The following is a 15,237-nucleotide window of genomic DNA, read 5'->3' on the forward strand; positions in this document are numbered from 1 at the left end:
AAGCTGGGTTTCGCAAGGGCAGAGGAACTAGAGACCAAATTGCCAACCTTCGCTGGATCATGGAAAAAGCAAGAGAGTTCCAGAAACCCATTTACTTCTGCTTTATTGATTATGCGAAAGCGTTTGACTGCGTAGATCACAGCAGATTGTGGCAAGCTCTCCAAGAGATGGGAGTTTTAATTCACCTCATCTGTCTCCTCAGGAACCTTTATGAAGGACAAGAGGCCACAGTCAGAACTGGGCATGGTCTTACTGATTGGTTTCCAATTGAGAAAGGGGTGAGGCAAGGCTGCATACTGTCGCCCTGCCTATTTAACCTATATGCAGAGTGCATCATGAGGAAGGCCGGTCTGGACGAGTCTTCAGCTGGAGTGAAGATTGCTGGAAAACGTATCAACAACCTTAGATATGCGGATGATACCACTTTAATTGCAAAAAGTGAAGTGGAACTCAAGAGACTTCTGATGCGCGTACAAGAAGAGAGTGAGAAGTTTGGGCTTAAACTGAACATTAAAAAGACGAAGATCATGGCGTCTTGCCCTATCAAGTCCTGGAGCGTCAATGGACAAGAAGTGGAAGCTGTGACAGATTTTCTGTTCTTGGGCGCCAAGATTACCTCGGAAGGAGACTGCAGCCATGAAATTAGGAGACGCCTGCTTCTGGGAAAGAGAGCAATGGTTAGCCTTGACCGAGTAGTAAAGAGCAGAGACATTAGTCTGCCAACCAAGATCCGTATAACCCGTGCTATGGTCTTTCCAGTTGTGATGTATGGATGCGAGAGTTGGACTGTGAAAAAGGCTGACCGCCGAAGAATTGACGCGTTTGAATTGTGGTGCTGGCGAAGACTCTTAAGAGTTCCTTGGACTGCCAGAAGATCAAATCAGTCGATATTGTCGACCATAAACCCTGACTGCTCATTGGAGGGTCAAATTCTAAAGTTAAAGCTCAGCTACTTTGGTCATCTGATGAGAAGAGAGGAGTCGCTGGAGAAAGATTTGATGTTGGGAAAGGTTGAGGGTCGCCGGAGAAGGCGTAGGCAGCGAACGCGATGGTTAGATGGCATTCTCGAGGCATTGCAGATGAAGCTATGTGATGTTAAGAAGATAGTGAGAGACCGGAAAGCGTGGCGTGACATGGTCCATAGGGTCACGAAGAGTCGGACACGACTGAACGCCTGAACTGAACTGAATAAAGATAGGAGAAAAAGAATTGTTACATCAGGTAGAGGAGGAAAAAATGAACCTAGAGGCCAAGTTTGATGACTGTAGAATAATTAGTTATAGTCAAAAATGTCAAAATTGTGTTGAAATATCGTGGACGTCGATATAGCCACAGGAATGGTGTGACGTCAAATCCACTGGAAGTAGTATTCAGCAGTGTCTAATAACCAAATCTGACGTCACGACTCTTCATGACGTCACCAGGTGATTCATGCATATACGAAGCTGACCCCGCCGGGTGTACCATCCAGGCGTCTGTGTGGCGCCTTTCGTTTGGCGCGTCCTGGAACACCGCACCACACAGCACCAAGAAGCAGATGCAGTACAGCAGGCGTCAGTGGCGTTTCAAATTAGTTTACAGGAAAGAAAAAATTTGTGTGGCACTTTCGACCACTAAAGACAATATAAGGTGAAAGCCTTTGTTTGAAACTTCGCTGATTCCTGGTTTTACTTTGTTTGCTTCTGTAGGCTGTGTGGTTCAGCGTTCGAGGAAGAGCCAAGTGAAAGGCGCTGCACGGACACCTGGATCAGTGTAATGCGATAGCATAAGCTATCAGTCAACATATAAAGCTCCGCTTTAACCGAGCCCTATGAACGTGCTGCGTGGCCTAGGCTGATTCTGATATCACCCTCTCGTATGAAAGGAGAGGCTCGAGTTGGCAGTGCCTGCCAAACATAATGTCAGCAAGCCCTACGTCCAGTTAGTGCCGCATCCCACGTAACGAAAGTGTATTGAGGCTTACATCTTAATACGTCCCCTTTTGGGGGTTGTGGGCCCAGGGTGGGCTTTGGTTGGTTGCCATTTCAGGTAACTACACATGACCTATAGTGGATCCTAGGGTGGCGGCCAACTTGGGGGGTACCACTTAATCTATGATGGCCGTCATTTTGGGTGGCATCATGCGACCTAGGGTGGCCGCAAAGTGTGACACCTTCTGCGAACAACAGTATGAGCCATTAAACAGTTCTGCCTTAAAAGGCGCAGTATCTGTCACAATTTTACACGGACACCTTAACCGTGCTGTAAGGAAAAGAAGGAAGGCAGGAGTGAAAAAAAAGAGATAAAGAGGTGCTGTAGCGGAGGGCTTCGGGCCACCGCGCGATAAAGGCTTTCGTCTTAGCGCAGTTTAGTGGTCCAAAGTGGCCCCTAGAATTGTTTCCCTCATGCAAATATGTGTATGTATCTAAAGTGAGCTGTCCTGTGTCTTGTTATTTTGTGTCTTGTCTTGTCTCTCGTAGCTACACTGCATTAAGATGACTGAGTAGCACCATGGGCATCTTCTAGCCTCTAACACTATTTTTCTCCCAACGAGCACATACAGCCATAATGAATAAATGTTAATTCACTGCTGTGTAAGTTTTACTTCATGATGAACACACCATATTTATGAGCATTTCATTTATGGCAAGTTCACTTATTAAATGGGTTAATATGGCACGGTCATATCTTTACCCTGACATTAGAAAGAAGTGTTACAGCTGCTTTTTTTTTCTTTCTTTTGCATAATCCAGAGCCCTCTTAGAAAGTGTCTCTCATTGCCTGAAGTACTTCGGGACATTAAACCATGCATACTTAAGAATTCAAAATCGGGTGCACTGTGAGCACTACAACAGTGAAGTTTGCAGGCAGCTCCTAGTCGGGTTTCACATGTGCTTGCTTGCTTGCTCCCTTTTGAGCTGAAGAAAATGGTGGGTATTGCAGGGTGTGGTGGCCACAATCTTCATCAAATGCAACATTCGTTGGTGCCGGTACAGGAAGGAAACTCGTCTGGGCCAGTACCCTATTGCTGAGGTAAGCGACATGGTTCTTATTGCTCCATTTTGTGCTCTCCTACGCCACCCTTCACTAAACTGTGACCTTTATGCATTGTCGTTTCAGGTCATAGTGATTACGGTCATTACGGCTGTTCTCAGTTTTCCCAACGAATATACACGTATGAATACTAGCGACCTGATAAAGGTAAGACACTGTCTCACTGTTGCTTGCTTTATGTTATGAGGTTTCCTACATCAATGCATTTGTCTTGAAGGGTGTTCTGCTGAACTTAGTTCTTGGGTTTTGTGTAGGAACTTGTAGATGCAGTTCCTGATTGTGTTGCTAACATGGTGCCTGATTTTGCTTCTTAGCTATAGCTTGGAAGTTGCAGAAGGTGTGGATGTAGTTCGCAGTGAAATGCACTGCAAAAGTATTTCGCTATGCATTTCTCTGCACCGTCAGCTTGCTGCCGATGAGCACTTCTACTCTTTGAGAACAAAAAACTTCACCACACTTCACTGAAGACAAAAGAATCTGTTGTAATTCTTCAAGATATTGTCTGATTATGGGCATTTCAGCTGCCTCCTCATAGTTATAGTACTGTACCTCTTAATAATCATAGAGTTATCATTGAAAGATGCATTCAAGCTGTTCTTCTGCAGATGTTTCAGCTTTTGGGGGCTTGCAAAAACAAACGGTTCAGAGGGTTTAATTCTTCATTCCTTGCTTTAACCGTGAGGTTGTAGTGTCACAGTTAGCTACTATATCTTGTCCATTTACCAAAAGGAGAAGGTGCAAGTGATGCTCTGGAGTTCTCATGACGTGCAGCTCTGCATTCAGTGCAAGAAGGGGTGCTGTTTTAGACTGCGCTGGTAGCTTTATGGGCCGTTTATGCTTTATTTTGTGTGCCAACAATTTTAGATTGCTTCACCCTTTTAATTCTTTGCTTTCAGGTGTTGTTTAGCCAATGTGGCATTACGGACGTGTCGCCCCTGTGCGACTACAAGCGCAACTTCACCAACGTCAACAACCACATCGACATAGCCGAGGCTGGGGACGGTGTATACAACTCCCTGTGGCAGCTCAGTCTGGCCCTGATATTCAAGCTGCTCATTACTATCTTCACCTTTGGTATCAAGGTGGGCCCACTCCAACTCCATTAAGATCCATTGGTGCTTCGTTAGATTGACGCATGAGCCTGGTGCCCCTCTCTGAAGCTCTGCAGCCTTGAACTGCCACTGTGTCTTGCTTTTTTCTCTCATTTCTTTTTCTGCATGTTTGTCAAGTCCTGCCTGGAATTTGGTTTGTGCTTTGTGTAGTACCGTCATGTCTGTTTCTAGCTGCCCTTTGTAGGTACCGTATTGTGGGTGTTGCTAGCAGCGCTTCGATTGTAATGTCAAGCACAAAGCCAAGGAGTTGGCTGTGCAACAGAGTTGGAACCATGGGCTTGGCCAGAGGACAATGGGAGAGCAAAATTATGTGTACGATGTAGTGGACAGGATGTATCCTGTGCATGCATCCTCTGGTGTAACGATTTTGCACTCTGCTACACTGTTACCAAGCTGGTCATTCTGGAAAAGGATCGCATTGAGTCCTGCTTTGAAACATGGGAGACAGGTTATGGATTTGTTCCAAGTGGAAAGTGTCATGTAAACAGTCCATCACCCACCAACAGGCTCAAGACTTGTGCAGTTTTCTTAACTTTTGCACCTGCTCACTAGTTGCACTGCAGGCATTAGAGTCATGCTGTAGAAGCACATTTTATTTGTTTCAACATGCCTTGCTAGTTCAGTGGTTGTGGCATTTGGCTAACAAAAACTACAGGTACATTAGAGATCCTCACATGGTTGAAATTTATCTCAAGCAATCCACTATGGCACTTCTCTCTCTGTCTCCTCCTCCCCTCCGTCGCAGCACCGTTCCACAAAGTTACTGTCTTTATCCTTTCCTTGCACTTAATGTAATTTTAACATGTTAAGTGATCTTCTCCAGAAAAGGCACATTGGCATTGTTTGCATGTGTCTGGTAGGTGGTCATTGGCATGGCCGGCCATTGATTCGTTCGCTGGTTGTGTGACATGACATGACCGAGTTAGCAGGAACTGCCAACTTGGGTGGCTTCTTTGTGATGAGAGGTTGAGATAGGACATGATTCTGAGTCCTAGGCTATGCAGGTATGTTTGTGTGGCTTTGAAAAAGTTTGGCTTTCTTTTACATGATGTTGTAATTTATGTTTGTATACTAGAATGATGTGGGGTATAATTCTGGCTCAGATTAACACTTTCCTGTCCGTGCCTATTCCCATCGATAGCAGGCTTCACGATTTGAATTTTCCCGCTTTCGAAACGCTCCTTGACAAGTGGCATCATCCTGTGGGAAATAGAGGAACCCTTCTTTCAGGTTTGCTTTTGGTTTTATTTTTTCCGCCGTGCCACATCCGTCCGGGTGGTCTCCGGAGTCAGGTGATCGGCGCTCTTTGTTTACATCATGGCGCGGGCATCGCGCGCTCCTGCTGCACGGAAATGACGGGTTTCCGCGGAAGTTGACACATCGGAGAGCTCGTTTTTAGATGCGAATAGCAGCAGTGATGACTCAGAAGATGAATTCAGCTCTTCAGATGTTAGCACTGACAGCGAAACGTCAAACCCACTCGGAACGCCAACTGCTATGCCCCGATAAGTTTCGCTTTCACCCCCGAAACGTTCCTCTTTTGCTGCGCGCTGATCAGGGGCCGAATCCACGAAAGAGTTCGCTTTGGAACGCGTTCGCTTTCTCTCTCGCTGCCTCGCTCCATTGGTCGCGTGTCGCCACCGCTGGCGGTGACGTCATTTCATGAAGGTGGGAGCACGGATTTCGTTTACGTCACGAGACATATCAATCAAATATTTGAAAGTGAATGCGTTCGGTTGCTGTGTGTGGAACTCGGTAAGTGGTTTTCGCTTCAGCGCGAGAATCATGACGTACGTGCCCCCCGTTGCCCCGCTGTTGTTCGCAGTGCTCAGCGAATGTGATCGGCGGCTTCGGTGGTCGCGCGCACATGACGATTCTTTCAATATGCCTGACGATGCCTTCCGAAGGCACTTCTGGCTGTCAAAGGGGCCTGTACGCCGGGTATGCGAAGCGCTAAAACCCCACCTTGGCAAAACGAGGAAAAGCGTGCTCACAACAGAGTGGAAAGTACTATGCGCGCTGCGGTTCTTTGCTACCGGAGTCTTCCAGGCGGCAGGCGGCAGCGAGGCAACTATACGGCTCCGGCTGTCGTCTGTGAGCTGGACGATTTTGGCCGTCACTCAGGCAATCATGCGTGTCGGCACGGAGAAAAACTGGGTGTCGTTTCCTTCGACTCCCGAGGAGAAGGCCCGCGCCAAGGCAGAGCAACCGAAATGGGACAGCCCAGCAAAGCCGATTAGCTGTTTTCTGCCCCCAGCACTCATCCCACCCTTCTCCCCCCGATGCTTACGTCAAATTGACGTCACGGCAAAGCGAACGCGTTCCAAAGCGAACTCTTTCGTGGATTCGGCCTCGGGAGAGATCACTGTTTGGAAGGTCGCAACTGCAGGGTGACAATGTCTTTTGGGCAGTATTACTTGCTTCTGGCAGTGCAGGGAGTCGCGTCTTCCGCTAGAGGACAGCTAGGGGTTGACCTCGATTACAGTTGAATCCCGCTATAACGAAATTCACGGTGCACGAAAAAAAATTCGTTCTCGCGGAACTTCGTTATCGCAAAAATTTGACGTGAAACGCAGAAAGAATTGCCCAAGCAGCAGCAAAGGCGTTTAATGCCAAAAATCTGTAAGCTTGGTTTGCTTACGCTTCACGGCGAGCAACGCCGTCACGCGATTTTCGCACTCGGTCAGCAAACCCATTGCAACATCGTCGTCTCGGACAGCAACGAAATTCCTGATGACATCAAAAGCGTCCATCACCTGTACGGCGGTTGCCGCAGCCGGCGCTTCCTGTACGTCGTCGTCTTCTTCATCGGAAGAGTCCTTATCATTCCGGGCAGCTTTTATGATCTGCTCATCACTCACATCTTCGTGAACAACAACACAAGCGTCAGCGCCGATGTATTCGTCGAGCTCGAGATTAGGCGGCACGGTTCCTATTTCTCCCAGCGTTTTCCAGGCGGCCGCGATCCCCGGAGCCTGTGACGCCTCTTCGTCGTCGTCTGTAACGCCTGGTGTTAGGCCAGCAGAGTGTACGTGTCGACCTTCGGCAAATCCGGCGTGCCTGAAACAGTTCACAATTACTGAGCGCCCCAGTGTGCTCCAGGCAGCAGACATAATCTGCAGTGCCACGTACAAGTCCACCTTCGTGTCTCGGCCGGTTTCAGTGTTAAAAAGCAGCCGCTGAATTAACCTCCCGCGGTAAGCGCGCTTCAGGCTAAGAATCACGCCCTGATCGAGAGGCTGTAAGACAGACGTGCAATTGGGAGGGAAAAACCTCAGCTCCGTGTTAGTGAGCTTGACTTCGTCGGAGTGATGCGCTGAACAATTGTCCAAAAGCAAGCAAACTTTACGGCCCTGCCGCTTCATGTCGCGGTCGAATGCCATCATCCACTCGGTGAAAATAGCGCGGGTCATCCATGACTTGTTGTTCGCCTTGTACTGCACAGGTAGGCTACGAGTTCCCTTAAAACAGTGCGGCTTGGCACTTTTGCCTATGACTAACGGCGGACGCTTGTCCGAGCCATCCATGTTTGTGCAAAGCAGCACTGTGATGCGTTTTTTGCTGTGTTTGCCGCCGTGACAGCGCTGCCCCTTGAAGTCGAGCGTCCTAGCCGGCAACATCTCGTAGAATAGCCCGGTCTCGTCGGCGTTGTAAATGTCTGCAGGCGCGAAGTTGCTTAAAATTCCGGCCATGTTACTCGCCTTCCAAGCAGCTGCTCCGTCCACGTCTGCTGACATTGACTCGCCGCACAACACTTTTCCAACGATGTTATGGCGGGCCTTGAAACGGTTTAGCCAGCCAGTGCTGGCTTTAAAATCATCAATGCCAAGTAGGCATGCATAGTTCAAGGCTTTCTGCTGGACGATGCTTCCGGACAGGGGGACGTTGCTGGCTCGTGCTTCCACAAACCACGCATGCACTGCTTTGTCCAACTCTTCATGGAGGGGCCGCGTCACCTTTTTGTGCTTCGAGGATGTGCCTGAAGCAAGTGCCATTCTCACGCTGTCCTTATTGCCTAGAATCGTTGACAGCGAACTTGCAGGAATTCCGAAGTCTTCAGCAATTGCCGCTTTCTTCCTTCCGCTTTCTGCTTGGGCGATTATTTGAGCTTTTTGCTCAAGGGAAAGAGTTTTGCGTTTTTTCACTTGCGTTGCCATCGTGTCCTGCGGATGAAAACTCGTCGTTGTCGAAGAGAAAGGCAGCGAGTGAACAATGCGACCACGACACAAAGCCAAAATGGCGGAACTGCAATCACGTGATTTCATGCTTAATGTGGCTTTGGATTTGACTTGGACTTCTTGCCAATAAAACTAGTTTCGGTTTCGATTTTGAACGCGAAAATTTCGTTGAAGCGGAAACGCTCTGCAAAAATGGTTCGTTGTGCAGAGAAATTTAGGCCATTAATTCTTATAGGATACTCGCGGGGAATAAAAAATTATTCGTTGTCGCGGAAATTTCGTTGTGGCGGTATTCGTTGTGGCGGGATTCAACTGTACTGTTTTCTTTCCCAACTCAGTGAATACTGTACACAGAAAGCTAGAATTTGCTGCAATGTTGCATTGGTCCCTGTTGTAAAAAACTTATGGTTTGAAAATTTTTTGTTTTATTTGTGCCAAGGAACTGATGCTTTTGTGTTTTTTTTTTAACTGCAATTTTTGCTGACGATTTTTTCTTATCACTTACCTAATAAATATGTTGAATGTCATTAATACCATTGTGAAGAGGAATTCTTCCTCTGCAATTTGATAATACTAGACCCTCCTGTACTAAGGAAGTTACAGAAAAAAAAAGTGTTAATGACACAACCCGAAAACTGCCCCTTTTTTCCATGGACAGGAAAGTGTTGAAGGATTAATGATTGAACAGATAGCAAATGCATGTAGGTAAATAAGGATCTGCAAAGGGGACTGCAGATGAGTGCAAATAATTCTGTCATGTTACAGTGAAAGCTCTTTAATTCGAACCCCGATAATTCGAATTTTCGGATAATTTGAACTACACTACTTGGTCCGGCCAAACTCTATAGAGATCTGTGTATAAAAAAGCCCGTTAATTCGAACGCGAGTCGGTTCCGCTACGCATAATTCGAACTACGCGCCGCCACATCTGGGCGGCTTGGCACACATCACGCGGCAAAAAAAAAAAAAAGGAAACCCCTCCGCGATTGGAAGGCATAATTAGAGGCTGCGCACGTCCAAAATGGGGACAGAAGATGGAACCAGGTAAAACCATGGAAGAGTGGGCAAAACTTAAAAGGCGCCATGACCGGCGCGGCGACTGTCGGCGTTGGACGGGGGGGAAGGCGGCCGCGGCAAGATCAGTGCATGGCCGCGGCGGTGGCTGCCTGCTCTCTCTCCTGCGCAACCTCCATAGCTCGTAACTAAATACTCGTTAATTCCAACCCTGTTAATTTGGAAATAGGGATAAGTACTGTCGGCGCGGTCCCAGCCAACGCCCATGAAAAGCTATGATCTCGGACGGGCACTATGGGTTAAACATTTTTTTTTTTTTTTTTTTGTGATAGCCATCCATCCTTCCACCTATCAGTTGTCAATGGAAGCACGCGAGTCAGCCGCGATCATGACGCCGGCTTTTAGCAACGTTCGCTTCAAAAAGCCGCTTGCGGCTATTGTGCGTTCCGATGATTGGAGTGGCAGTAGACAGCGCTTGCCCCAGTCGCTCATAGCATGATAAAGCGAACATACTGAAAACGAGGCTTCCACAACAGGACAAGCGCTGGCACTTTGCCTCCTTCCTCCCCCCCTTCCTCCTTCCCCTCCCCCTGTTGGAGCTAAAGTCAAAAGATAAACACGCCCTTATCGCTGCGCAGCATCTTGGCTCACTGCCAAGAAATGTGTTGTGGACGTGACTACGACTGACGCCTCTATTTTTTTTTTTTATCAGATTCGTAGCCACAAATCGGGGCTGGGTGGGTTCATTATGCGAGTGAGTTCGTTACGTGACTAAATACGGTACATTTACCGCAATACAAATGGTTCTTGACAGTTTTTTCGAGGCCATTCGATAATTCGAACATCGGATAATTCGAACTTTTTTCTCCGGTCCCGTGAAGTTCGAATTAACGAGCTTTTACTGTATTTTAAATGCAGAGCTTGAATTAAGCTCCACTAAATTTTTCAGTAGTTCATCATTCGTGCCATCTGAGCATCTCTTCTTAATTAGGTAGGCGCAAATTGCCAAGCTTGTTTAGATTGGTTTTCATATCACGTTGTACCCTTTCCCTTTATTTGAAAAATGCTAGGTTGGTGCACATCTCTGTTGATAACGTCAGCTGAAGAAACCAGAAGTCTTGCTGGTAGCGTGATACCAGGACAGTTCTTGATCTCGTTTCCACACCATTGCTTTGTTTCAGGTTCCTGCTGGCATCTTTATCCCAAGCATGGCGTTCGGTGCCATCATGGGTCGAATGATTGGCATTGCCGTGGAACAGCTGGCCTAGTAAGTTGTTTTTAAAAAGATCACCATCAGCAAATCGGCAGTTGACGAGTGGAAAGTGCCCTGTATGGGTTCTCAGCAGAGGGCATCAATATCTCGTTCTCTCTCTGCGCGCACAGCCAATACCCGACCTTGTGGGTGTTTCAAGGTGCGTGTAACACAGGCGAGAACTGTGTGACCCCCGGCCTGTATGCCATGGTCGGTGCGGCGGCCTGCCTGGGCGGTGTGACGCGCATGACAGTGTCACTGGTGGTGATCATGTTTGAGCTGACCGGCTCGGTGCGCTACATCGAGCCTCTCATGGCGGCTGTCATGGCGAGCAAATGGGTCGGCGATGCTCTGGGCAAGGAGGGAATGTATCCTTGTTGCTGTGGTGTGCCTAAGATGATGGACGTTAGTGTGGGCAGGCAAACAAAAAATCAAATATCCAGCCTGTGCGATGAAACAAGGGTTCTTATGAGGGGGCAACAAGCAGTCGTTTGTAAAACAACCACTCACACTTGACTAAGAAACAAGTGAATTAGCATGTGGCATTTTGTTTTTGCAGCTGAAAGAATACTAGTTGGTTTGACTTAAAACATCTGATTGTGATTCTCAGGGATAGAAAAACACCCTTGGAGGTGCTGAAATATTTATTTTTTTATATTATTGGCTGGCTATTTCTTCACTACTTGACTGTGATAAAAGCAATTGAGAAAAGAAAGCTAAACAGGGAACCTAGGTGTGGTACCAACATGCAAAATTTCGGAGGTGAAAATATTGCTACCTGCTGCTTACCCGTTGAAATCGTATAAAACCAATGAAAGTTCATAGTAAACACAGGACAAGCAGCATGCTAATCTCATGTTCTTACCTTATCTTGCACTAATCTTCCATGGCACAGATGGACCTGTTATGCCAACAACATTGCTTACTCTCTCTAGATGAGCTTCAGTGACACAAGAGTTTATATACCTTTTGGTTCAATGTACAGCGCATTGCACAATTACATGCATGCCATAGAATGCTTCTCCCAGCTAAGCCACGGAATCCTCGCAGCTCAAATTTCTCATAGAAACTGCATTTGGTCGTCAGTATTGTTTTCGTACTAAATTTGTTTAAGATACCTGCCTGATTCAGTTAGAAGAAGTAGAATGTTCCTGTCTTATGCGGCAAAGCAAGACGAGCCTCTGCCCCAGTGATGGCACCGGTTGTGCCATCTTTTGCTTTTTTGCAAGACTTCCGCCAGACAATGTTAGTCTCCCCTTTCCTGTTGTTGTTGCAAACAGCAAAAGATGGTGCAGCCAATGCCTGCGCTGGTGCTCGTCTTGCTTTGCCGCTGCCGCATAACATAGGAACATTCTACTTCTTCTGATCTAATCAAGCAGGTATCCCAAACAAATTTGATACGAAAAAATACTGAGGACCAAATGCCGTTTCTATGAGAAATTTGAGATGTGAGGATTTAGTGGTTTAGCTGGGAGAAGCATTTTATGGCGGGCGTGTAATTGTATAATGCTCTGTATGCTTCTAAACATGCGGGCAGAGGCTTGGTTTTGTTGATATATTTGGCTGTTGGCAGAAAGCTTGGGGCTCTGAATGTAGTGTTGGGGCATAGCATGCAAAAAGGTTTTCTCCTTAACCTTGTGGCGAACAGCTATGACGCTCACATTCACTTGAATGGTTACCCTTTCCTGGACAACAAAGAGGAATTCGCCCACACCACTCTTGCGGCCGATGTAATGCAACCACGGTGAGTTGTGCCATACACTGCCCCCTGGTCTCCGCTGTCATAATTCTTAAGGATAGAAAATGCATTGGCATGCCTGCTCCTTATATTTTTTACTGAAGCTTCTAATTGTACGGCCACTGCCCTATATACCCCAAAAAGTTGCCTTTGCATATGCGAGATTGCTTTTTGTGAAACTGGAACCACAGAATCTGTAGCTGCATTATAATTGCATCACTATCAATAGCTGCACTAGCACCATTGTCACAATTGCTTAAGCAGCCATCAAAGCCATATCAAGTCAAAGCCAAAAGTAACTGTTTGCTGTAGGTCTTGGTTTAGCTAGGCAGCCTGTGTGCATGGCAGTGCAAAGTTAAAATTCTTATATGCTTTGAAGGCTTGGCACTAACAGAGGCCAAGGAGAAATATTTGCAGAAGTTTTCACTATCTTATTGTTCTCAATTTCTGTGCTTCGTGACATCAAGAAAAGGTGACCATTATATTAATTTTGCGCAACGTGTGGATGCGTCCTCAACTTGGCTCAGGATGGCAGAGGCAATTTTAAAATTAAACTAGAACTGAATTTCACTCATCAATGTGCAATGCGTCCCTCTAATATCTGCTGCTGGTCATCAGTCTGGGCCACACTTTGAGCAAAATTACTCTGACAGATTTTTGAAGCTAGCAAAGTTGGCTCCATTAAAGTGCCTGCAAAATGACATTGCCTGGAAGTTTGGGTATGCCAAGTGTGCAAAGCAAGGCTTTTCAGTAAAATCCTTTCATGGGCAGCGTTCATTTTCCACTGTTTTGAGTAATGCATTCCCAGAATTTGCACACAATGTTTTTTTTATTTAAAAAATGAACTTGTTGGTCATAAAAGTACATGGCTTTGTTCTCTTCTGGAAGACTAGTTGAAGAAGAAAGACTTTTCTTTCAGGCGTGGGGAAGGGCCACTTTGCTGTGTGACGCAGGATAGTATGACGGTTGAAGAATTAGGTAAGTTTTGGCCCGGGGCAGCTGCTCCACATTCTCCTCCCTCGGCTGAGCCGTGAAAGTAACTCCATTTCCAGAGTGCCTCCTGAAGACCACTGACCACAATGGTTTCCCTGTGATAGTGTCCACCGAATCTCAGTATCTGGTTGGCTTTGTTCTGCGCAAGGACCTGAGCCTAGCTCTGGGTGAGTCTGGCTGCTGCTCTTCCTGCGTGCTCCGCAGAACCTTTGTTTTCTTAACCAGCCAAATGAAAATTGTGCCAGTTATAGAGCTTGATTTTCTCTTTCGAAATCTGTTATTTGTTGCAAAAAAGCTCAGTGCTTTCAAGAGAGCATTTTGACAGGCTAGGTGATGCATGAAGAATAGGGATGAAAAACAGCCTGAAAACAAGGACGTGACAACACAGCGCCGGTGTTGTGTTGTCACGTCCTTGTTTTCACACTTTTTCTTTCTATTTATTCAGTGCTTTCCTGTTTTGTGTGCAATGCATAAGTGAAAAATGGAGCATGCTGGGATGTCTGCTGTGAGAACAGTCATAGAGCAGTTCAAAATGGTTTTTCTTGTCTCTTAGCACTCTGCACACCTCAAAGATTATGCATGCCATATTTAGTCATGATGTGACTAAAATAAGTATGAGCTGTGCGTATATGCCATTTTTACCCAAAATGAAAAATAAAAAATTTGTAAAATAGGTTCACTGAAAGAGCTCAGTTTGGGTGGTGAAAATGGTTTTTTAATTGTTACTTCCTTGGAATGTAAAGTTGTGAAGGCAGTGCAGATCCAATGCACATCCCATATTTGCCTATAGTGCTTGAACTGAACTTTCTCAAAATTTCGCAGTCATTTCTGGCTTTGATTTTTTTGTGTGAAAGGAGTGGTAAGGTTGCTTAGACATTCAAGATAACAAAAACTCATTTTTTTTTGAAGAAAATAAACTGTTTTTGGACTTGCTCCTGCGTCGACTCGAAGTCGCCATTCTTAACACCATGCAGGAAACTACTCCTTAGGTGCCTCATGACTTAATTGCTACGTTTCACGCGCAACTTCTTCCCAGTACATGTATATGTGGATGTGCTCTTAGCAACTCATTGTGTGCAATATTAAAGGGCAATTCTGATTGTTTTATGGGGTTCACACAATCTGATGAAATTTGTATTGTAGGTTTTTTTCCCTCTCCTTATGTCTATTGAGCAATTTGTTTTAAAGTTTGCCATTTCAAGCGGTTACTGCAGGTTTGTGGCATCACAAACATTAATTGCAGATTATTACCCGCTGTGAAGAAATTTAGGGGGGGGGGGGGGGGGGTTATTGGGTTGCCTTCTATGAGGTGCATTGTCAGTCCTAGTCGCTATTTAAGCCACACAAGAGTTCTTCTGGTAACATCTGTGACATCATCGCACCATTACCCGCAGCATGGCCCCTGGCAACAAAGTTTCGATTTTTGTTTTGCTGTTTTAGCCATTTCAGGGCAGTGATATTTGGTATTTGAAAATCAGTGTCTCATACTATTGACAACGGATGGATGGATGGATGGATGGAATATAGGAGCGTCCCCTTTGAAATGGGGTGGTAGCAGTAGCTATCATGCTCATTTTTCTCCCTATATCTTAATTATTGATTTAGAATGGTTAACTAAACCATCATTCTATTTGTTAAATTTTGTTCCTACATTACTAACATGTCACTTCTCTGCTTTTAAGCCACCAATCTTCCACGGACTCAAAGGAATTTTATGCGATCAATATTTAGAAGAGTTGAGCAGTTGGAATTGCTCTAAGTTTTACTGTCTGGGCCTTGTCAAACTCCATTACGTCCTACAGCGATGTACATGCTGTGTTTTAGTGGCTATATTGCTTAGCTTATCAACTATACACACAGTTGTTTTGGTTTGAGCACCTGTTTCATGTGGAGAAGTTTCATGTGAAGAAATTTGGG

General features: G+C 46.0%; 1 protein-coding gene across 4 annotated transcripts in view; it reads left to right on the plus strand.

Moving 5' to 3' along the window:
• Positions 1 to 15,237, plus strand: part of ClC-c (chloride channel protein 3) — a 126,636-nt gene that overhangs the window by 107,882 nt on the left and 3,517 nt on the right. For all 4 annotated transcript variants that reach the window (XM_084602963.1, XM_084602964.1, XM_084602965.1 and 1 more), the window contains 8 exons: positions 2,923 to 3,012; positions 3,100 to 3,180; positions 3,930 to 4,115; positions 10,519 to 10,604; positions 10,721 to 10,957; positions 12,238 to 12,333; positions 13,247 to 13,305; positions 13,380 to 13,487. In XM_084602963.1, the coding sequence (XP_084459089.1) occupies positions 2,923 to 3,012; positions 3,100 to 3,180; positions 3,930 to 4,115; positions 10,519 to 10,604; positions 10,721 to 10,957; positions 12,238 to 12,333; positions 13,247 to 13,305; positions 13,380 to 13,487 (943 nt within the window). The remainder of the gene's footprint in view (positions 1 to 2,922; positions 3,013 to 3,099; positions 3,181 to 3,929; positions 4,116 to 10,518; positions 10,605 to 10,720; positions 10,958 to 12,237; positions 12,334 to 13,246; positions 13,306 to 13,379; positions 13,488 to 15,237) is intronic.

The sequence above is a fragment of the Amblyomma maculatum genome, chromosome 4, assembly GCF_055883805.1.
Source record: "Amblyomma maculatum isolate TAMU_Amacu chromosome 4, ASM5588380v1, whole genome shotgun sequence".
In the NCBI taxonomy this organism is placed as follows: domain Eukaryota; kingdom Metazoa; phylum Arthropoda; class Arachnida; order Ixodida; family Ixodidae; genus Amblyomma; species Amblyomma maculatum.